This window comes from Alosa alosa, chromosome 12 (assembly GCF_017589495.1).
Source record: "Alosa alosa isolate M-15738 ecotype Scorff River chromosome 12, AALO_Geno_1.1, whole genome shotgun sequence".
In the NCBI taxonomy this organism is placed as follows: Eukaryota; Metazoa; Chordata; class Actinopteri; order Clupeiformes; family Clupeidae; genus Alosa; species Alosa alosa.
The window spans coordinates 7,182,173-7,204,803 of NC_063200.1; the positions used below are offsets into that span (position 1 = coordinate 7,182,173).

Below are 22,631 nucleotides of genomic sequence, written 5' to 3' on the forward strand. Positions count from 1 at the left end.
ACACACACACACACGCACACACACTCACACACACACACATATGTATCCCTCTCTCACCAAATCACCTCCTCTTCCTGTGGTGGATTAGTTTCTCAGCCTAAAAAGACTTTAATGAGAACTTTTTAGGAGTGTGTTGTGTGTAAAGTTGTGTTATAGCCTGCTAATTGATGAATGCAGCTGTTTTTTTTTTTTTTTTTTTAAAACGTTGCCAGTAATTGTTTTGAATGTCAGAGAGGTGGTGGATTTCAACGGCTCATTTGTGAGCATATTAGCCAAGCACTGGAGCTCTAAACATATGATTTATTGAGAAAAATTGAGAGAGAAGAGAAGAGAGAGAGAGGTGTGTGTGTGTGTGTGTGTGTGTGTGTGTGTGTCCATCACAAACCTGCTTCATAGGTGGTGGCGTGTGCTGTCATACTCCACGTGCTGGACTTGTGACCTTTGGTGACCCTGACAGCGAACTCATACATGGTGTTGGGCTTCAGGCCAGTGACCGTGTGACTTAGGGCTGTGGTGTCTGCAGACTGGACACACGGAACAGGCTGGGTCAAGGGCATATAATGTTGTGTAAGAGGGAACTTAACCACTGACATAAACAGACAGGTTGCGGGGACCGTACCACTTCAAGGGGACGGGAATGAGCTTATGGAGCGAATAATATGATCTAGCAATATGTGTGTGTGTGTGTGTGTGTGTGTGTATTTATGTTGGAGGGAGCTGCACATTGGCTTGTGTGTTGTAAAACAGGGGATAGGATGAGTCATCAAACAGTATGCAGCATTGAGTGGAATATAAATACACCGACAGCTGGTAGCTGTTACATTTGAAACAAAAGTTAATGGATCCAAATGCTAAAGCTGTCCCAAAAAATAATGTGTGCAATAAAACCGTAATTTAGTTAAGAGTTACCAATGGCATTTTACATAGAAAACTATACCAAATCAACTTAAAAGACTACAGATGTTTGTGTTATCAGACCGTTTCTCCTACCTTGAACTTGCCACTGGTGGAGTGGCTTGTCTTCCATTTCACCGAGTAGTAACGGACCTCGGAGGCCTTCTGGTTCTTGGACATGGAGTTGTCGGCCCAGCTGACCCGCACCGAGTCCGAGGTGAGGGCTACGGCCTGGACACCTACTGGGGGGATCATGGGGGTGGAGGTATCTGGGATGGGAGTAGGGTATTTATCAAACAGATGGAACAGGTCATCGTCCGATGGGTCTGAGGGGTCTGTGAGAATTACATGGCCACCCCACAAATGTGTGCATAGACAGGCAGACAGACACACACATGCATATGACAATGGACACACACACGGACAAACACACACACGGACACACACACACACACACACACACACACACACACATACATACACACATTGTTGCAGACACATATATGTAAACGAAGACATGTACACAAACATTCATACAAAAACGACAGACATATGGCACATTGAGTTTCATGCAAATGCAGTTTAGCATGCAGACGATAAGAATGTGTTTCCATGCCAGGAGATGAACATGAGAAATTGATAGTGGAAAAGAAATGAAAAACATGAAGACAGAGAAAGATCAGAGAGAGAGAGAGAGAGGGGAGGGAGGAAAAGACGAGACAGAGAGAGAAAGAGAGGAGACAAAAAGGATTATTACTCTACACGTCACAAAAGCAGCGCTAGTGGCTAACCATTGAACTAGCGGTTAAGTCTACAGCCACACCTATGAAGAACAGAGAAGAAGACAGTTAGTCAAGAAGCCAAAAAGGCAAAACACAGAGAGTCTCTGGTGCTGCTATGCTGTAGCTAGCAGAGACTTCATCACTACATCTAGTCCTCTAATAGACATCACTCTCATGACAAGCAGACAGATGCACACACATACTCAAATTCATCATTAAAAAAAAACACACACACACACATCATCATCAGGTGAAAACATTACTCCGTCAATGCAAACAATGTCTGTAAAGGGAAAGGGATGAAAAAGAGATCCATCTTCTTCCAGACTGAGGGGGTTGAGGTATGTGTGTGTGTGAGTGTTTGTGTGTGTGTGTGTGTGCACGTGTGGGTGGGTGGGTGTTTTGCCAAGCAGAGAAATAGACAAATGAGGTGTTTGGCGTAATAGCTTGATATCTGCATCACTGGTAGGACTCGCAGCCCAGACATTAGAATACTGATGAAACACTAAGACAAAAGACACGGGGAGCGATACATCATGTCAATGGGCAGCAACGTGGAGAATAATAAAAACTTTATTATCTGCCGCTTCTGCAGACGAATTAGCGCTGGGCTACGTGTGCGAGAGAGAGGGATGTGGGGAAGGGATGAAGTGAGGGAGGAAAGGAGGAGAGACACAGGTAGAGAGCGAGAGACAGAGAGAGAGAGAGAGAGAGAGAGATGAAGATAGAAGATAAGAGAGAGAGCAGGAAGGAGATGAGAGAAAGAGAGAAGAGAGAATGACAGAGACAGTAAGAGAGGAGGTGGAAAAACAGAGAGAGAGAGAGAGAGAGAGAGAGAGAGAGAGAGAGAGAGAAAGAGAGGAGACAAAAAGGGACATTACTCTACATCGCCACAAAAGCAGCTTAGTGGGCTAACCATTGAACTAGCGTTAAGCTCCACAGCCACACCTATGAAGAACAGAGAAGAAGACAGTTAGTCAAGAAGCCAAAAGGCAAAACACAGAGAGTCTCTGGTGCTGCTATGCTGTAGCTAGCAGAGACTTCATCACTACATCTAGTCCTCTAATAGACATCACTCTCATGACAAGCAGACAGATGCACACACATACTCAAATTCATCATTAAAAAAAACACACACACACACACATCATCATCAGGTGAAAACATTACTCCGTCAATGCAAACAATGTCTGTAAAGGGAAAGGGATGAAAAAGAGATCCATCTTCTTCCAGACTGAGTGTGTGTGTGTGTGTGAGTGTTTGTGTGTGTGTGTGTGTGCACGTGTGGGTGGGTGGGTGTTTTGCCAAGCAGAGAAATAGACAAATGAGGTGTTTGGCGTAATAGCTTGATATCTGCATCACTGGTGGACTCGCATTCAGACATTAGAATAAATACTGATGAAACACTAAGACAAAAGACACGGGAGCTGCCACATCAATGGGCAGCAACGCGGAGAATAATAAAACTTTATTATCTGGCCGCCTCTGCAGACCAATTAGCTGGGCTACGCGGTGCGAGAGAGGGATGTGGGGAAGGGATGAAGGGAGGAAAGGAGGAGAGACAGGTAGAGCTTGAGACAGAGAGAGAGAGAGAGAGAGAGATGAAGATAGAAGATAAGAGAGAGAGCAGGAAGGAGATGAGAGAAAGAGAGAAGAGAGAATGACAGAGACAGTAAGAGAGGAGGTGGAAAACAGAGAGAGAGAGAGAGAGAGAGAGAGAGAGAGAGAGAGAGAGAGAGCAAAATGGAGACATCCATTTGTTGGTCTCCAGCGGTGGTGGTGGGAGATTAAAGTGCAGTAGGCGGAGATGGGCATACATCTCTGCTGTGTTTATTGGCCTGCCTCTTAACGGGAGGTTTAATGCAGCTCGTAAGGGCCTTGGCAGCCATTGAATGATGAATCTCTTTTAGCACTGCAGGTGCTGCTTCTAAACAAGAGCCACTTTCTCCCTCTTTTTCTCCTCTTCTCTTTCAAAAAGAAAACACACACACAAACAAAGATGGGATTTTAAAGAAGAGTGATGGGGCTTGCAGTGGGGAGAGTGATGAAGGGGCACTTGGCTGTTTGGGAAACAAAAGTCTTGACCTCTCTCATAAGGGTGATTTTCTGAGTGCACTGATGAATCAGTCCTCTTACCTGACTCACAATGAAGGGAGCCAGGTAACAGCATAATACTGAGAGTGGCCTCTCATCAGCAATTGAGGAAGCTCTTTTTTGACACTGTGACCCACATCACACTATTAATTTCATGATATTCGGTCATTTTGCTTTTAGTCTCTTTTGTTTGCTTGTCCTTGCTTTAATATTGTAGGCTTTAGACAGTGACCTAGGTGCACAATGATTCTGTTATGTCTTTGTCTGTATGTTACTTTGATGTAGGTCTACTTTCCCTTTTCACAATAGTTTAGTGAACATGATCGTCGCAGTGCAAAGTAACTTTGCCTGGCGGACTCCTACAGAGAGTGACATGGAGGTGATCAGGTCCACAGACACCTGCGGTGTTGCAGACTGAGTGGGCGGCCTGGTAATTGGCTGGCTGATGAGACTGCTGGGGGAGAGGGGGGTTGGTGGTGAGAGGGCTAGCAATTAGCATTAGCCCTGTCGCTGTGGGTGGAACCTTCCTTGTCTACGAGACTGATTCTGGGACAGCAATCATCCAGTTTCTCCACTGACTGTTTTGCCAATCAGTGCGGCTCAAATCAACCTTTCGCTCCTCAAGGTTCTTTTGTGCTTTACATGTCTTGCTTGCAGCGCTAGGCGATTTATTCTGCATTAGTTAATGCTTCGGGCACAATCAGTTGGGAGGCAGTAATTACATAATGATATGAGCTGATGGAGTGAGCAGAGCCTTTCTAACGCAACGGCCATGAGGGGGTCTTTTCAGAGGTGCTAATAAGTGGAAGAGCACGCGTGAAGAACGACAGAGGACACTGCGACACATCAGTCTTGCTCCTGCTCTGCCTCTGTCGAACGATGCCGTGGGCTTATTTGAGGGGCCTCGCCTTTGTTTGAGGCTGGAAATGAGAGACAGCGAACTGACGCTCAGACAATGCTGGCGTTCCGTTTGTCCGGAGCGAAACCATGGTAACTGAGAGGCTCTGTCTGCCATATGGGGACAGACCAAAAAAAACAAATCCTTCATCCTTCTAAAGCACTTAGAGAAGATATGTCTTCTGTAGACCAATGTATGCCATAAATAACACTGTTGACGAGGCAGATAGAGAATGTCTGATGTTCATAGCCTATGGAGGCAGTGAACTGCCTTCAAAGACCATCATTGTGTTCAGAAGAAGATAGTGCACTCTCAAAAGTAAAGAAGGTCTAGAGTCTGTGGTTGATGTCTTTGAGTGCAACACTCAGACCATCATGGCCAATGGGTGCTCTTGTATCCTCAGAGTCCCTGAAAACAAAGGCCTTCTGGTCTTACACAACCAGCAGGTTTTTTATTTTGCGCCAAGCTTACCACTCACCATGGATCAACTGGCTAAACACAAAATGATTATCAAGACAGTCGGCATACGTTGGAGTTAAATGTGGCTTCTCCCTGATCATAAACTGCATTAAGGGAGAGAAAGTGTTCAATTTCACCCACAGGCACATTGAGGCATAATGCTTGTACATACAGTATTATCTCCCATAACACTTATTACATGTGATTATGGGGGTAAATTAATTTATGCTATGCTAATACCATACAGACTCCTAGAGGAAATCATCTAATGAGGAGACTACTTGCTGTCTGCCTGTGAAACAGAGGCTGGGTTTTAATGAGTAGGACAGGTGTGTGTCTAGTTTCAGATTGTTTGTCCAGTCAAACACAATCATCAGTAGACTGGGGACTGTCCTGCTGGCATATGAAAGAAAGTTAAAAAAAAGTTCTTTGTGTTTCATATGAAATAAAGTAAAAAAAAAAAAAGTTCTTTGTGTTTTATATGAAAGAAAGTTAAAAAAAAAAGTTATTTGTGTTTCATATGAAATAAAGTAAAAAAAAAAAAGTTCTTTTGTGTTTCAAAACGTTGGCAATACAATATGAGTCAACTAACGCAGTAGGATTTGTCCAGTCAATGAAGCTTCTCTGAATTGAACTTTAATTGAATCGAACTGAACTGGATTGAAGGGAGAAAGTGCAGTAAGACGTACCCGACATGGACCGGGTCACAGCGCTCTCGTACAGCGGCACCCCTTCCCCGGCGTTGTTGAAGGCCTTCAGTGAGATCACGTAGTGGGAGCTGGGCTCTGTGTGTGTAGACAATAAAAACAAAAACAAATCAACAATTACTGTCATCTCAACGCACTTGTTCAAAATAAAAGCGGTTTGCTGTAGCTGCAGCGCCGACAGCATCTGACAAGACTCCTATGCCCTCCTCCCGAGGACATGTGTGTCGAACACAGCTGTGCCGTGTTTTGGAAATACAGAGCACACAGTGTTGCGTCAGGATGAATGGCGGCCAGACAGAAGGAAGAGAGGAGACAAAGAAGACGAGGACGAGGCAGAGAGCCCGCAGACCGGTGTGAGGCGGGTCCCCCACCGCACAATTAGTTTATCTGCAGTGCTACGTCCAGGGCGCTGTGCTTGGGAGGGAGGGAGGGGAGAGGGGGAGCCCCTGTGGTGGCCCCAGCTCTGTGCCGTCGGGCACGCTACCACAGCGACCTTGGACCTTGGAGCCAGACCTCACCAGGAGGACACACACACATGCACACACACACACACACACACGCATACTGTACACACACACGTACACATTAACACTAACTCATAATCACTAACACACACTAAAGCATACTCTCACACACAGACACTCATGAACACTATTTAACAAACAGAAAGCATAGCACACACATACAGTACATGCACACACACACACACACACACACACACACACACACACACACACACACACTCAGACACACATACATGAACATATTCAAAGATGTACACAACCAGACACACACTGACACACAACACACACACACATACACACACACACACACACACACACACAACCATCAGTTGGGCAACCTGAGCAAACTTTCCCTGCATAGGTCTCCCTGGTCTGCCCTCCAGGCTTATCAATACTGCACCTGAGGTGGCCCACAGGCCCACCCTAACTCTCCTCTCACTGCATACGGCCAGGAGCACACTGGGGGAGCCTCTGGTTTGTTTATTTGTTATGGCTTATCAGCACAACGTAGTATTTGAGCCTGTGTGTGTGTGTGTGTGTGTGTGTGTGTGTGTGTGTGTGTGTGTGTGTGTGTGTGTGTGTGTGTGTGACAGAGAGAGAGAGAGAGAGAGAGTGATAGTGTGTGTGTGTATGTATGTGTGTTTGTGTGTGTGTGAAGGTCTGTGTGTGTGTGTGTGTGTGTGTGTGTGTGTGTGTGTGTGTGTGTGTGTGTGTGTGTGTGTGTGTGTGTGTGTGTGTGTGTGTGTATGCCTATATATATATGCACTGCACCATGCGTGAGTGAGAGCCACGGGCAACAGCATCACTTTAGGACTTTCCATTCATGCAGTGATAGGGAGCTACTGTAAGTATGGCAAACAGATAGCGTAGTATCGTAGTAGTGCAGTGGTGTGGCTGCCCAGTGCTGGGGGCATTATTGACTGTGGTATTGACGGGCTCTTCCAAAAGAGGCTTGCACGGCCGCACCACTGAATCTCCGCACGGACAGCACGGGGGTCTCTGCTTTTGGGCCACTGTGTCGCTCGATAAGCATGGCTGAAATATTGATAAGTGCGAGCCAGTGTACTAGGGGGACTCATTAAAGCCCCAGTAAAAAAATGTGAACAGATGAGGGCATATTTTGTCTGGAGTAAAAAAGAAAAAGTAAGATAGAAAGAGGACAGCACTATCTATAGGACTTTTCAAAATGGCGGATAGCTCTCACTGAAAGCTTTCTTCTGTTTAGGCTCTGCATGCACCATTAGACAAGAACCATGGTGGCTTAACAAACATGTCAGCTAGGTATACACTTTGCTCTGCATGTTTTCTTCAGTAATAGCACACATAGGTATAAATAATATAGAAAGCCATGCATAAAATATGAATCTAATGCATGTTACTGATGACTAACAGCCAACTTAAAGCAGGAAGTATTTCATTATGCATTCATTATCATTTGGGGAGAGAAGCCTCACCTGAATATTAAGAGTGAGTAATTTGTTATTGTCACTTTTCTCATGCAAATCGCTGTTGCTTCACAAACTCCCATTTACACTCAAATAGTTCTCTTATTACTGCTCCCATACATAATGAATTGCAATTTTGAAAGGCGAATAGATTACTATTACATTCATACATGAAATGTAATCCAATATAAAGAATTGCAAACATTTGCATAAACACTGCCATACTTCACATAACAAATTAAAAAACGCATTTTGAACTGATGTCATTTGATTAAAAAAAAAAACTGTACTGGTTACTGCAATTGACATTTTTCACCATAAATTGAAGTCAATAAGCCTAGATCCATTCTTAAAGAACACACATGGAAGGCATTCACATCTGTACCTTGCATAACCAGCTGTGCACTTCTGCTGACACTTGTGTTGTCAGTCTCTCTACAGTCAATCTTTACAGGTCGCTGTGACGAGATCATCGTTGACATGGAAAGGGTCACCAGCACCATATAAACAAATGCATACCGCCTGCTGAGGTTGTAATCTCATCAAAAACCAACAAATTACTAGAGAGCCTTCTGTGATCACCATAATCTCGCCACCTAATCTGGCCCTTGTACATGATGACATAAATGTCTTTTCCCGTGTTTCAATCCAATAATCACTCTTTGTCGGGACAGAGCGTCTACTTCCTCCAGAATCCCTCTCTAATCCATACCCGCTGTCTTCCTACAAATGACTTCCATGTGCTTCCTGTTCGGAGATTATTATGCTAAATAATTAATAAATTCCAGCCGGAATCAGCCACTGGGCTACATACACTCCACTGCAGGCGCTCTGTCTTCAGCTATGCTATGGGTGTGAATGATTGACTGTCTACTGATATTCGACCAGCCATGTATAAAATGTCAGTAATATTCCTTCAGAGCAGTTCCATTGTCATTTACTTCCTTTTGGCTAGGGCTGACAGCCCCTTGTTTAGAAATCATTAAGCATGGCTATTACCCCAGCCAGTGCTCCTATCTCGGCGCAGTCAGATTCTTACTATTGACACAAGCTTTGGAGAGAAAAAAAAGAGAGAAAGAAAAAGCTCTCCTTATCCCCCCGAGGCGAGAGCTAGATAAAGTTTGTCCCCTGACAGATTTCATTAGCACAGTGTGAGTAATCACCCAGCACTGTGCAAATAATGAGGGGTGGGTCCCTTCCCAGATACATGCTAAGGTGGCTTTTAAAAAGACATCTCCCACCGATACCAGAAGCCAAGTTAAACCTATGAAACTGCTCTTGTATTTGTATAGCCTATGCACTGTACATTGTGTATGTGTGTATGTGTATGTGTGTGATTGTGCGTGTACATGTGTGTGACCGACGGCAGCCCATGGGAGCTCGGCACCACAAAAGGTCACCAGGCGGGTGTGGGGCGGCCTTCGCGCACGTCTTCTTAATGTCACTCGTCTCTAACGTTTCCCAGGCGTGCCGCGGCAAACCTTCCGCTAATTACAACCAGAGCGAGAGACGGGCACCTGCTTAATATGGTGCGTGTGAATCTATAAGGTTAATGTGCATAAACTGCCCGCTGTTTGAAATTAAATTGACAAAGCCTGATGTTCAATGACCTCAGTGTCAATGCTAACTCAGAGGATTTAATGTATCATACATGCGGACTGCACCTTTGCAGTTCAAGAAACCTATATTAAAAATAAACACAATTACAGTCGCTATATGTAGTTCATGATATATGATTAAGGTGCTGCAGTATGCTGGGGTTTATCACTACTGCAATGTTCTGTACTCCTACAGCACTCTGACTATATATTGGACATTGTGTATCTCATGATGTATTGCTTTTGTATTGGTGCGGGCACTCACCCAGGTTTTCAATGGAGTAGTACCGCTGCTTGCTGTCCACACGGACCGTCTCGGCATATGGGCTGCCCACGCCATAGCCAATGATGTAGCCCCGGACCAGAATGTTGGGGTTGAGGGGGGGCGTCCAGCTCATGATGATGCTGTTGGGCAGGGGCCGCACGTGCAGTGAGCTGGGCTGGTTGGGAACTTGGGTCTCTGCAAAAGCAAGCAGGAAACACACAGAGCCAATAATGACACCAGTCATTGTGCAGACAAAGCAAACTGAGGTAATTGGAGGAGGGGAATTGATGGCCTTTTCTGAGAAGGGTGGGGGTGACTTTTGCATTTCCACAGCAAAAATGCCTGTATCTGCTTATTGAGTGATACAATCCATTAGAATTGCATTAGGCGGACTGTCATCTAGTAAATGGTTGTTCATGATTGATTCCTTTCTTATCTCGTTTGTTGCGTCAGCCTCCGTGCATCTCCCATTTTTCCCCTCGTCCGACGTTTAAAGACATCCTCCTAATAGCCTGCCAAAGCTCATTCCAATCAGGCACCGGTTGGGATCATTTATACACAAAGGCGACGGCGCCTGAGAAGTGGCATCGGGAGACGCGAGCGTAACCGTAAACAAAAACGCTGATTATGTCCTCAGTGGCCTGAAGGAACTGGAGCGGCCGTCAAAGGCGTTAAAAAAGACGGGCCAATGCGTCTTACAGGGCACCCAAAGGCCCATCTGGCAAGTCTTACACAAGGGCAAACAATAACACAAAATAGAAAAACAAATACAAAACAACAGGAGCCACAGCCTCTTTCCTGCCCCCTTCCCAGCACCCTTCTTCTTCTCTCTTCCCACTCATGGTGAGAGGGCTGCTCCTGAAGCAGGGGGCTTGCTGAGGAATTGTTTGTTAAGATGCTCGCGTTAGCAGAGTGCAATGTAAACACCGCTGACTGGTCACGGCTGTATAAATATTTAATCGGCACACTGGCGACGAGGGGGAATGAGAAGGAGGCATCACCTCGCCGTGGATGGCAGGGGTGCCGGTGGCGGCGGGGGGGGCGGTGGAGGGGTAGAACCGCCCCGAGGAATGAGAAAGAGAAATGGGAGGACAGGGAGGAGAAGGGAGGCGAGGAGGGGGCCGAGGAAATGGTGATGAGATCGGTTATTTGGGCTCTTGTCTTACCGTCAAGGTCGTTTTCCGGTGTCTCGGCCATGTTCCACTCGGTGTATGGGCCAGTACCATTGGCAGTCATCGCCGCCACTTGGAAGCTATACTGGCTCCCTTTCTCCAGCCCTAAGGAGAGATTGAGTGAGAGAGAAAGAGAGAGAGAGAGAACAAAAGAAAGAGTTGATGTGCTATTTTTTCACTTCTGGTGGGTGAGAAATATGCCAAGAACTTCATATCCATAGTTTGACTGCTATCTGTTTCCATATACATGCACAACATGTTATGTGCAGACACATGGCTGAAACTGCATTCTCTCTGTTGAAAAACAGCCGTGGCCTACTGGTTAGCGCTTCGGACTTGTAACCGGAGGGTTGCCGGTTCGAATCCGACCAGTAGGCACGGCTGAAGTGCCCTTGAGAAAGGCACCTAACCCCTCACTGCTCCCCGAGCGCTGCTGTAGTTGCAGGCAGCTCACTGCGCCGGGATTAGTGTGTGTTCACCTCACTGTGTGCTGAGTGTGTTTCACTAATTCACGGATTGGGATAAATGCAGAGACCAAATTTCCCTCACAGGATTTAAAGAGTATATATACTTATACTTATACTAGGTTGCACTTTTCTGACGTGCACATGCAATCGGGGGACAATTGTGGAAAGTTTTGGGCCAGCTTTTGATGGTGATGTGCAGTGAGTATTCGGTCATCCAAAGTAAAATGAAAAGACGCAGCGTGGATATTCTCTGGACTGGCCAGAGACTCGTCATTAACTGGCCCCGTTCACTGTGCTCTTTAAGCTACGCACCTCAGCTCCTGAGAGACCTCGAAAGAGTGTATGGTTTCATTGCAATTCTGTGAGAGTACAAATTCTTGACCGTGGGTGATGGTTTAATTCATTCCCATTCGAAACAAACATGAATTAACACCATAAATCCTGTGGAGCTTTCAATTAGGCCTTAATTTTGGCCACTAATTATTTAAAACTAATAAACGGATCAGTGGCAACGAGAAGGTTGCAGGACCCCATCTAAACAGAGCATTAAAAATTCACTACATCTAGCTGGGGCCTTAAAAAAAAAGGAACCTAGCAATTATTACTGTTCTGCACAGCCAACCCTGCAAAACCCGAGAGTGTGAAAAATTAGCATAGCATTCACGGACGCACAGTGTGAAATGAGTTTCCCACAGAATGCAAATGCACAGAGATATCCATCATGGCAATAATGAGAATGAATATCATTTTCATCCCCGAGTCAGAAATTATATTGAAATAAAGCATTGTGGCAACAAAAAGGAACAGCCCTCATGGAGCTCTGCAACACGGCTCCCCTCGGGGGGCGAAGATGCAAACGTCTCCCCGAAATCCAATCTGACAACAGGGCTTTCAGTGTGCCGATATGACTGAGGGTCAAAGGAATGTGGGTTCTGATGATTATGCTTATTCTAGAAGCAGAACGATCTATCAGACAAACAAATACCACTTGCCCTACGGGGAAAATAAACTCCAAATAAGGGTTTAAGTATATAAGGTGTATTTTTAGAGCTCTGGCTAACCTTATTTTGGCAGTGGAAAGGAAGTAAATCAATGTATGTGAGATCTATGTATATTTTTAGACTGTATATTAAAGCTGCAGTCTCTAGTGATATTGAAACAAACCTCACCAGGGAAGCAAAGCCTGGCATAGAATGGAAAGTGCTTCTTCTTATTTTTATATATTTTTATCTAGGGAGCAGTGTGTTGACATAACATTGAGGCTCATAGTTCTAAAAATGCACCATTGGAATGATTAAATATAAGCAGGAGGTAAACGTACAAATAAACAGATTTATTATTCATTCATTAATTGATGAGCCCTTCTGGCTATATTTCATTCATTAATGTTTAGGAAGCATGTTCAAATGGTTAAAATCCCCTGGAAGCCTTCAGGTTTTGGCTAATTGCAAACAGCAAGAATGCAAATGTTTGGGAATGTCTGTTGCGCTACAGTTAGACCAGTTGCAGTGGACAGGCCACTGACGTGGCTGGTGGGAGAGATCGGAGAGGCTCACCTGTGAATAAGTACCACAGGTTGTTGGGCTCGATGGCTTCCTGGTCGCCACGCCGACCTGTCTTCCTCTGCCGGATCTTGTAGCCAGTGATGAAGCCATTTTGCATGGCAGTTTGCGGAGGCATCCAGCTGACTTTGATGCTCTGGGAAGAGAAAAAAGCAACAACAAAATGAGAGGCATTCATATCATGTAAAATATGCCCCCATACATTATGCAGTCAGCTCATCTAACAGACCATGGAGCCTAGGCAACAATACTGCAATTTCAGACATGTCACGTGCAGTCTGACACAAGTGTGTGTGTGTGTGTGTGTGTGTGTGTGTGTGTGTGTGTGTGTGTGTGTGTGTGTGTGTGTGTGTGTGTGTGTGTGTGTGTGTGTTTGTGCGCGCATATTTGCAATTATACAAATGGCAGTGGAGGAGATCACTTTGAATGTGTCACTCCTCCAGAATGGTGTTATTAGCTCTGTAAGCTGTTTCACGACAGCCAAGCAGGGCTTTGTGATGCTGTCAATGACCAGGAATGCCAGAGCATGAATAACTATCAATGAATACCTAACAGATAGGAAACTGCTTTGAACAGATGTGAGGAATAAAAGACAGTAAAAGAGTAAAAGAGAGTGGGAGAGGGAATTGAAAAAAAAAAAAAAGAATGTAGAGAAAGGAACCCATTTAGAGCTGATTTGAATTTAACCCTGTTTAATACTGCTCTCATACATTCTTTTCTTCAGCCGTCTTGCAATGAAATATAACAACCACTATGCACTGTTCTGGAGTTGGTAAACAGTTAAAAAGTTAGAAGGCTTGTAGATCTTTATGATCATCAAAATCTGCTTCAGACCAACCAGTCAGGGAACACAGTTGTTAGGGTGATGAAAGTGGTACACTGATCTGTATTTCGTGGAAAAATAAAAGAAAACAGTATTCTAAATCAGCCATCGGGGCCGATTTAGAAATACCACACACAATTTTTACAAGCTTTCGGGGAGCTCTTTGCCTGGAATAAAGAATTAAAGGAACCCCCATAAACTCTTGCAATCACTTTAGACGAGATCTGAGATCAGCATCAGATCATTTCTTTTGTCAATGACTGAGGGTGATATGGCAGACTCCGAATAAGAGTGAAATATGATTAAAGGAAGAGCATATGAGAGATAATGAAGCACGGCAGTACAGAATAAAACCAGCTTCTTGTCTTCCAGTGGGGGTAGGGGGTGGATGCTGTTTTTTTTTTGTCTGCTCTACAGTCTCAATCCTGGCAGATGACACTTGCAGACATTCAGCCAAGTCATTTGAATAATTAACGAGTGTTATTTGTGTGCAGCAGGGCTCTGGAATCCCTGCACGACATGAACTGGTCACACGAGACTTGCTGGGGTCTACAAGCACAATAAAACGTTAAATCGGATAAAAATTTCAAACATTCTGAGCTCGATTTTCCACAATTTTTCTGCCTGTCTGACTCCCTGCTTAATATGCGTGTCCATTAATTATGCGGAGAAGAGGCATTAATTGCCCGCCAAACCAGGGAAGGAAATTAATTGATTTGATGGGGTCTCTGCTTCCACTGAGCCATAGCTATCAATTAATTTGTGCAAAAAGACCAACATGCAAACATAAACACATAAACACACACGCTCAGGCTATCACTGTGGTATAAAGGTCGCCCATGACCGAGAAGGAGGGGAGGGGGGCATTCCCCCCAATGTGCCATAAACAACACAAACAAAACGAGAAACAGTGGCGGTGTCAACACTGGGTCTCTCAACTCTCTTGCTCACTTTAAAACTGGCAAACAAACATCTAATCAAAGTTTTATCGAAAATTAAATCTATGGTTAGTGCAGTAGTGATACATGTGCGTAAAATCTGTGTAGGTTGATATGAAATGTGTACATTTTGAACAAAACAAACTGATTGCTTGACATTAAGTAATGACAATTGAACAGAGACTTCAATGGATAAATAGAAGGATGCGGCGCTGATTACAGTTAGTGTGAGATCCGAAACAGATGCTTGCAGGCTTGAGGAATCCTAAGGCAAAAAAAACACCTCTAATTCATCCAGCACCTCCCCATGCCTGCGATATAAACGGCTGGATTAATTAACCTTTTGAACGGCCCTGGAGATGGCTTGTTGCCGAGGCGGACACGGCAGCGGGCAAGCCCGTGCACGACTCCCTGTCATATGCTCAATGACTGTCACATTGCCTGCATAGCTGCAGTCAATGCCAGATGCCTTGGATGGGGGTGGGTGGGTGGCAGTGCCATCTGTGGGTGCGGCCGCGGAAAGAGAGGAAAACACACAAACACACACACACACACACACTGAGCCCCGTTAACATGCAAATAAACTAATTAAAATTCACAGGACACTGAAGCTGCCACTAAGTCAAGCCCTGCCTCATTTATCTGCAGCTCTATGCTGCTGGCTCTCTCTCTCTCTTTCAACTCTCTCTCTCTCTCTCTCTTTCAATCTCTCTATCCCTCCTCAACAACTCAGGAACTCAGATCAGCTGACGATCCATCGCTGCACCACCTTCCCAAGAGTGCACCCACCACCAGCCTCCACTCGCCGCATGCAGCGAATTCCGCCCTGTTTACTCTGCCCTGCCCGGCCATGTTTTCTCCACAAGTGGACCCCCTGTTGTCAGCGTAATCACAGCCACCATCAGTAGCTCCCTGGTGCTCACCTGGGGGAGCAGGGGCTTCCAGGGACACTCCTGATGCGGTGACGGTGAGACCCTTCATCACCCTCCGGCATCAATGCCTGGTGCGCACACACATGCCGCCGTAGGAGGGTGTCATTAATTATTATTAGCTATTATCCGTCAGCGCATGTGCTATGAGAGGCCTGTAATCTTAATTGATTTGGGGCGGGATTGATTGTCATAGAGGGACCCACTGCAGCAGCTGGGGCTTCAGTTTGCGAAGGCACTCAGGCCTGATTGGTGCAGGGGGAGTCTAGCGGACGCTCTTATTGGTGCTGAGGGATTCTAATGGAACCTCACTAGTGGCGCAGATGGATTCCAACAGGCATGATTGGCTGATGGGGGTTAGGGGGTGGCGGCGTAGCACGGCTTCTGGAATGTCTGATTGGTGCAGAGGGATTCCAATGAAACCTCACTTTGAGGAGCAGAAAGGCTTCAGTAGGCTTGATTGGTGAGCAGAGAGTTGGAGGGCGGGCAGGGAGTGTTTGATTGGTGCAGTGAGACTACAGGACGTTGCTGATGGATATGTGTGTATGTATGTGTGTGTGTGTGTGTGTGTGTGTGTGTGTGTGTGTGTGGCCTGTTGCTGCAGATGGGATAGCGTAGCGGAGCTTGGAACCGAGGTGTGGATGTGATTGGCTGAACAGGCCTCAGTGTCCTCTGGGCTCGCTGTCAAACTAATTATACCTCATAGAACAGGGCAAATCTGCTTGGAACAATGTAACCACAATTCCATACTGGCACATGTCTCTGAGTGCAGTCTATGGTGGGCATAATAGTGTGTGTGTGTGTGTGTGTGTGTGTGTGTGTGTGTGTGTGTGTGTGTGTGTGTGTGCTCCTGCATGCATGCTCATGTCTGTCTGTGCACTGTCATTTACGACTTGCTAGCTTCCATATAGCTATTCCTCTAACAAGCTCTGTGGCAGAGTGGACTAAGCACTCATGCCAGTATAGAGGGGGAGATGGAGAGAGAGAGAGAAAAAGGGAGAGAGAGAGAGAGAGAGAGAGCGAGCAACAGAGCCTACAGAGCCTCTATTCCCCCATCAACCACTGCGGGCCACTCAGTATGGCAGGAAACAGACTGCTGATCCATGATGTCCAGGCCGATTTGAGAGGACGCTTTCTTTAATTGTTCCTGATTTAAATTCAGCTTCTGCTTTCAGCTCCACTCTAAGTGTGAGCCTTGCTCGCTGCCTCGACCACCAACTGTGGCTTCAGACCTCAGCAGACCTTCACTGGCCTGCACTTAACACACCAGTCTGCCACTTCTCACACCTCGGTGAGAGAGAAACAAAACCAAGCGCCTGCTCTGCTGAGCAACCCACCACATAAACAAAACCACACACACAAATAAAGAGATTATGGTGGAAAAGTGATTACACCGGCCTTAGAGCCTAATCTTGTTTTAGGATTAATTCTCTCCACTGCGCTAACCGCACACCCCCTACCCCCCACCCCCCCCCCCACACACCCAAAACCGCGACCACACACCCATCCGTCAAATTTAGGACCGCAGACAGAGAGACAGAGAGAACAGGGCATGACGGAGGACAAAAGAGCATTAGAAAGCTCAGAAAGAAAGAGAGAGAGAGAGAGAGAGAGAGAGAGAGAGAGAGAGAGAAAGAGAGAGATTGGGAGCAGGCACACAGGCACTCTAAGGGGAAAAAAGCGAGAGATCGAGATAGCGAGAGTGAAAGAGAGAAAAACAAAATGACATCACAAAAGAATGTGGGTACTTATGGATTCCGCCCACACAGGGCCACTGGCTAATGCCCCTCCTCGCTGTTGGCAGTGGGCCGCGGCCGACTGCGCCGCTGACTGCCAATTGCTCGAGCTCTCCCAGCAGACGGCCTGTCACTTTCGTGGGCTGCGTGTGTGCAGACGGCCCGGCTAGTACGCCGGCGTCCATGACAACAAACAATTACGCCGTCCTCTGCAGACCCGGTCCGCAAAAAAAAGTTGTTAGCCAGCGTATACTTTTTGGGGAGATTTATTTATTTGTCTAGCACCCCCGCCCGCTGTGTCGCAGAAGTCTGTCCAATAAGCCCACAGGACAGAGTGAAACGCAGCTCTGTCTTTCTCTCTCATTCTTTTTCTCTATCCTCCTCTTTCTCTTACTCACTGCTTCGTCCCTTTGAGTTGCCAAAAAGGGCTATTTAGCCGGAATGGAACTGAAGCCCATGAGAGACATTCAGTCAATAAACACTCCACAGGCAACCAGTTTTGCCAATACATAATGGAGAGACCATCCATATCCTGTGTGGCTATGCATGAGAACAGTAAAACATGTAAACAAAAAAAAAAAACACACACACTAAATGCTCATACAGACTAAGAGCTCTATCTCTAAGACATGTGCACTCAGAGATTCGGACTAACTCCACCAAAATCCAGAAAAATCTCTGTGGCTCTAGAAGCTACTGGGAACTGATGTTCTCATTTAACCTTCTCCAAGCTGATCTGTTCCACATACAGGTGGAACTGAATGCCAAAGCAGGCCTCAGGAAAAACGTTGTCGTCTTTTTGAAGACTACAGACTTGCAGCTTCACTCCCGCCCGCCACTTGACCTTCCACTCTTTTGTCAGGTCATCTTCAGCATCCCTTCCTACACACTTGTTTGGACAAGTATGCCTAGTTTCACTTTACTCATTTTGATTCTCATCTTTCAGCTTTTCTGCTTCACAGCGCTCTGGGTGTGAGGAGTACACACAGTCGATACTCCTCTTTAGCTTTCGCGGTGTCTTTGTTGTGTGTATAAAAACGCTACATAAATTCAAGCAAATTGGGCCGCGATCCATCTGAATGTGCCACCTCCTTCTGTTCGATTGGTACTCTAACACTGGGGGAAAGCACAGTGGGGAATAAACACCCTGTTGCTCTGTAAGTGCATCTCACTTCATGACATCGAAGTGAATGTGAACGCGAATCAGGCGGTAGAGGGGAATAAGGAGATATGGTGGTAAACACAAAAAAACTGACCAGTGACTCAGTTAATTCACTTTTATGCAAGAAGTCGTTACTTGGATTAAGGATATTTGTCGCAGGATTATGACTTTGTCCGTTTATGTCGCAAAAGATTAAGCGTGTCGTCAGTCACACAGATATTTCATTCCTTTATAGAAGGCGATCCGTCTGATTTCACCCATTAATAACAGCTATCTCCAGAGAAAAAGATGCACATTCCGACAGTTTAATTTTCCAGTGAGGAATGAATATGTTTTTCTGCTCCAGAATGTGCATTGACTTATCATGACTTACAAAGCTCAAATCAATTCACTTGAATGCCTCTTTTTAAAGGGCCTATGAATAATCTCATTTTTATGACAAAAAAGAAATATAAGCGATCAACATCTATGTTGCTATGATGCTATGTTGCTATGATGCTATGTTGAGCCTAACCAACTTGTCTCGCAACCATTTTATCTGTAGGTAGCCAAGTGACAGCTTGAGACTTGAGAATTAGCTTTTTAGAGACCACTGAGGTGATAGCAATGCTTAATGGATCAATAACAAAATGCACATATGTACTGTATAGATTAATGAGTTATTATAATGTCAATATATAAACAATTTGATTATTAGATGGGTTTGCAGACAGTAGAACCAAATATGTCCTCGATTACAGTACACAGACTTTACCTCAAAAACAGATCTATAAGAACTCCCATTACAGCCTATGACTATATAACGACAGCTATAATGTGACACTAAAAAAATACATAAAAATACATTCCTCTGTGCTCAGTGTCATTTAAGGCCAGTATCTTCATCGTCAAAGCTCAAACAGGGCCTCAGTTCTGGGTTAGAATGAGAGTTGACCTGCCCCCACCCCAACCCCCCTGCAGCGCCCGTGCAATCTCTGCAGACAGCCTCGCAGCAGGAGCCTGAGGCTGCTTCTGTTGCTATCGCTGCCACATGCACACACGCACACACACCACACACACACACACACACACACACACACACACGGGCACCAGTGTTTACCCAGCATGCCACTCATCAGGCAGACCTCTCGGGGTGAGCGAAATCACCCGCACCCCGCAGGGAGAAATGAGGGGATGACAGGGAGAGAGAGAATAAGGACAGGAAGAAAGAGCAAGAGGAGAAGTGAGGAGATGCACAGACAGACCATTACGGAGACCGCGAAAGATGCGCCAATGAGATGGAACACAGCATCATGAATTAGTGAAGTCCTGGATGTGCAAACACACAAAAAGCCATAAGGCCAAAGGGAATGTTTATGAACAGAATGTGGGGTTGGAAACAGACTATGTTCAAGAGCCAGAGCAAAAACATCTGAGGTACAAGGACAAAGTCAAGAGGGAGATTGAGAGTTCATATGTAATTGAGTGAGAATAAAACCTTGTATGGAAAATGGGGTGGAGAGAAAGAGTGTGCAAGAGAGAGGGACAGAGAGTGTGAAAGAGAAAGAGCAACGAATAAATGTAGCCCACTCTGTGGGTGGGTGCCTGTCAGTGTCAGCCTTACGCAAGAGTGTCAGCATAGTGGAGCACTCAATCAGCGCTGTGCTCCACTTCTGCCACCCTTCGCCCCTCGTCCCAGACACCCCATGTCCCAGACAGCTTCCATTGCCTCGTCTACTCCCATCCCCGCAGCTTACACAGCACAGCCAGTGAATGAACTGGAGTTAATGGATGATGCCTTGTCTTGACAGATTAAATTCCATCTATTTATATATTTGCTGACAAACCAGAGTCTGTGCACTTAACCTTATAGATCATTATGGAGAAGACATCTGATGACACACACAGAACATTTATTACTCATGGGAGACAGCTGGAGTGGGGGGCCTTAATGGTGTGTGAGAAATATTAAATGTGATACTAATAATGGAATGGAAATGCTGCTGCTTAGTTGCTGTTTTTTTCCCCCTAACTCTCTTTTAAATTACAGAAGAAAATCAATAAGCAAACTTTAGATATTTGTGAGGATTGTGCAGAATGATTTTCACATTTAAGAACATTCAAAATGTGCAATCACTTTGGACTTATCATAGCAGAAAGATAATGGGAAATTTTAGTGTAGCGTAGAAAAGTCACAGTTTAGAAAGTATTGAACGAATAAAGCTATCAACATCAGACTGATTGCATGAGTAGTCACTCTTTGGTGCAGAAGCATAAAGTATATCAAGAGAGTTGGATTACTTAAGTGAAGCGGACATACTATCGACTTTTCTCTTGAGGGAAGGTTGACTAGTCAGGTACCCTCAGGACCAGTGCGGTCTCTGTTCCCTTGACACTCTCACTCTGACACAGCTGTATCCCTGCCAGAGCCCAGCAGGTGAAGGAGGCAAATGTCACAAGCGGGTAATAAAGAACAAGAACATGGTTTGGGCCACAGCTGTGGCTAACTGCCTGCACGCTGTTAGGTAAACTGTTCTAACCAAATGGATCTCATTGAGCATAAAAAGGGCAAGGGGCGCTGAGACGTGTTTATTTATTTGGTTTCTGTGGTGTCAGCAGTTGATGCCCCCTTTAACTTTGAGTGACAATCACACATGCATGCAGTCCACTTTCATCTCTATAGATTTAATATCGACAGTGAATATAATAATCTCCTCCATTTTGGCATGCCAAACAGTAGCCCATAAAGCAGATAAAAGTCTCAGAGGAGATCCTACACAGATGAAAAAAATGGACGTGTGTAGACACACATACATGTTTATATATCCAGAAAGGCGACACGTGCCCCTACTGTAAGTCTCTCGATTATTAACCCCAACCAGAAATTACAGAAAATGTGTTCAATTTCCCGTCTGCCACTGGCTGGAGAAGGATGGACAGTTCTGGAGGGAATAGATTAGAATGAGCTGAAATTAATTTAAGTGTAATCCTGCGTAATCCACCTCTCGGCATATGCCGTTATGCAGAAAGGTGCCACGCTAACAGGGCTCTGTGGATAAAAGCCAGTGACCTTTGCATTGTGATTTATCATCTACTAAGTGCTGATCCCAAATGCAATTTTTTGGTTTTCAATGAAGTATAAAACACAACCTAACCAGAAAGTATATCGCTAATCTAAGCTATACATTTGACCGGCATGTAACACACATGACAGTCCAACATATCTTCACATGATGATGATGATGATGCTGTCTAGGGACTAAAGCTTGTAGCTACCGCTATTTAGGCATACATTTAATTTACTTTTATCACAACCTGTCAAAGTCAAACCAGTGCTTTTTAATGAGGATAAAGTGTCAGATATACCTCAGTGACACTGCCAATTTTTGGTAATGATAGTTATACTTGATAACACTGTTTTGGAGGAATTGACACACCGGTGAATGGTAATGCTTTCCAGGGAGCCACCTATAGTGTCTCTGAATGACTCTGTGTGAATGATTCTGAATGCAGCCTGCCAAAGTGCCGTCATTGTCATTGTGGCAACGCCATCTGTTCTCTGTGTTGTTGTCCCATGACTGTCAGGGCCCAAGGCCCAGGGAAGGCTCAACAAGGTCACATGTGTCTTCAAAACACCTAAGATCCTGGTCAAATGGTACCTGCTTTTGGGGTTCATGTGGTGGACCGTATGTCCTTAAATCACCAAAATCATAGTTCCCAAGAAGTAGTCACTGATGAACTATATGCACAAAATACTGTACGCTATATTCACTAACTAAATAAATACAAGCACTAATAAATACACTATATGGACAAAAGTCCGATACTCATTCCCTGAATAATCAAAGTGAATGAGATTTATGTTAAGACAGAGACGATGAAGAGAAAATAAGAAATCTGCCTCTTCTCTTGATGTTCACAGACTTCAAAAGAACTGACCGGACACTCTGCCCCTTTCCTTTCAAGCATCGCTGAGTTTGATGGCGACTTCCTCTTTAAATGTCAGACGTTTGGAAGGTTATCATTATTGGAGACATGCATCACCTCCCGAATGAATTCAGACTGCCAAAGTGCTGTGGCGGTGATGGCAGGGGTGGCACATTACTTCAGTCAAAAGCCAAAGAAGCAGAGTGCAGCACAGCACAGAACTCCAGCAGAGTCACCAGTGCCTCCACACTAGTGCACTAGGAAGACTAG

At 45.2% G+C, this 22,631-nt stretch overlaps 1 protein-coding gene across 1 annotated transcript in view; it reads right to left on the reverse strand.

The window, feature by feature from the left end:
• The window catches only part of dcc (DCC netrin 1 receptor), a 216,218-nt gene that overhangs the window by 41,305 nt on the left and 152,282 nt on the right, over positions 1 to 22,631 (reverse strand). The window contains 6 exon segments of the mRNA XM_048259294.1: positions 386 to 524; positions 991 to 1,229; positions 5,817 to 5,912; positions 9,667 to 9,861; positions 10,833 to 10,943; positions 12,862 to 13,003. Of these exon segments, the coding sequence (XP_048115251.1) occupies positions 386 to 524; positions 991 to 1,229; positions 5,817 to 5,912; positions 9,667 to 9,861; positions 10,833 to 10,943; positions 12,862 to 13,003 (922 nt within the window).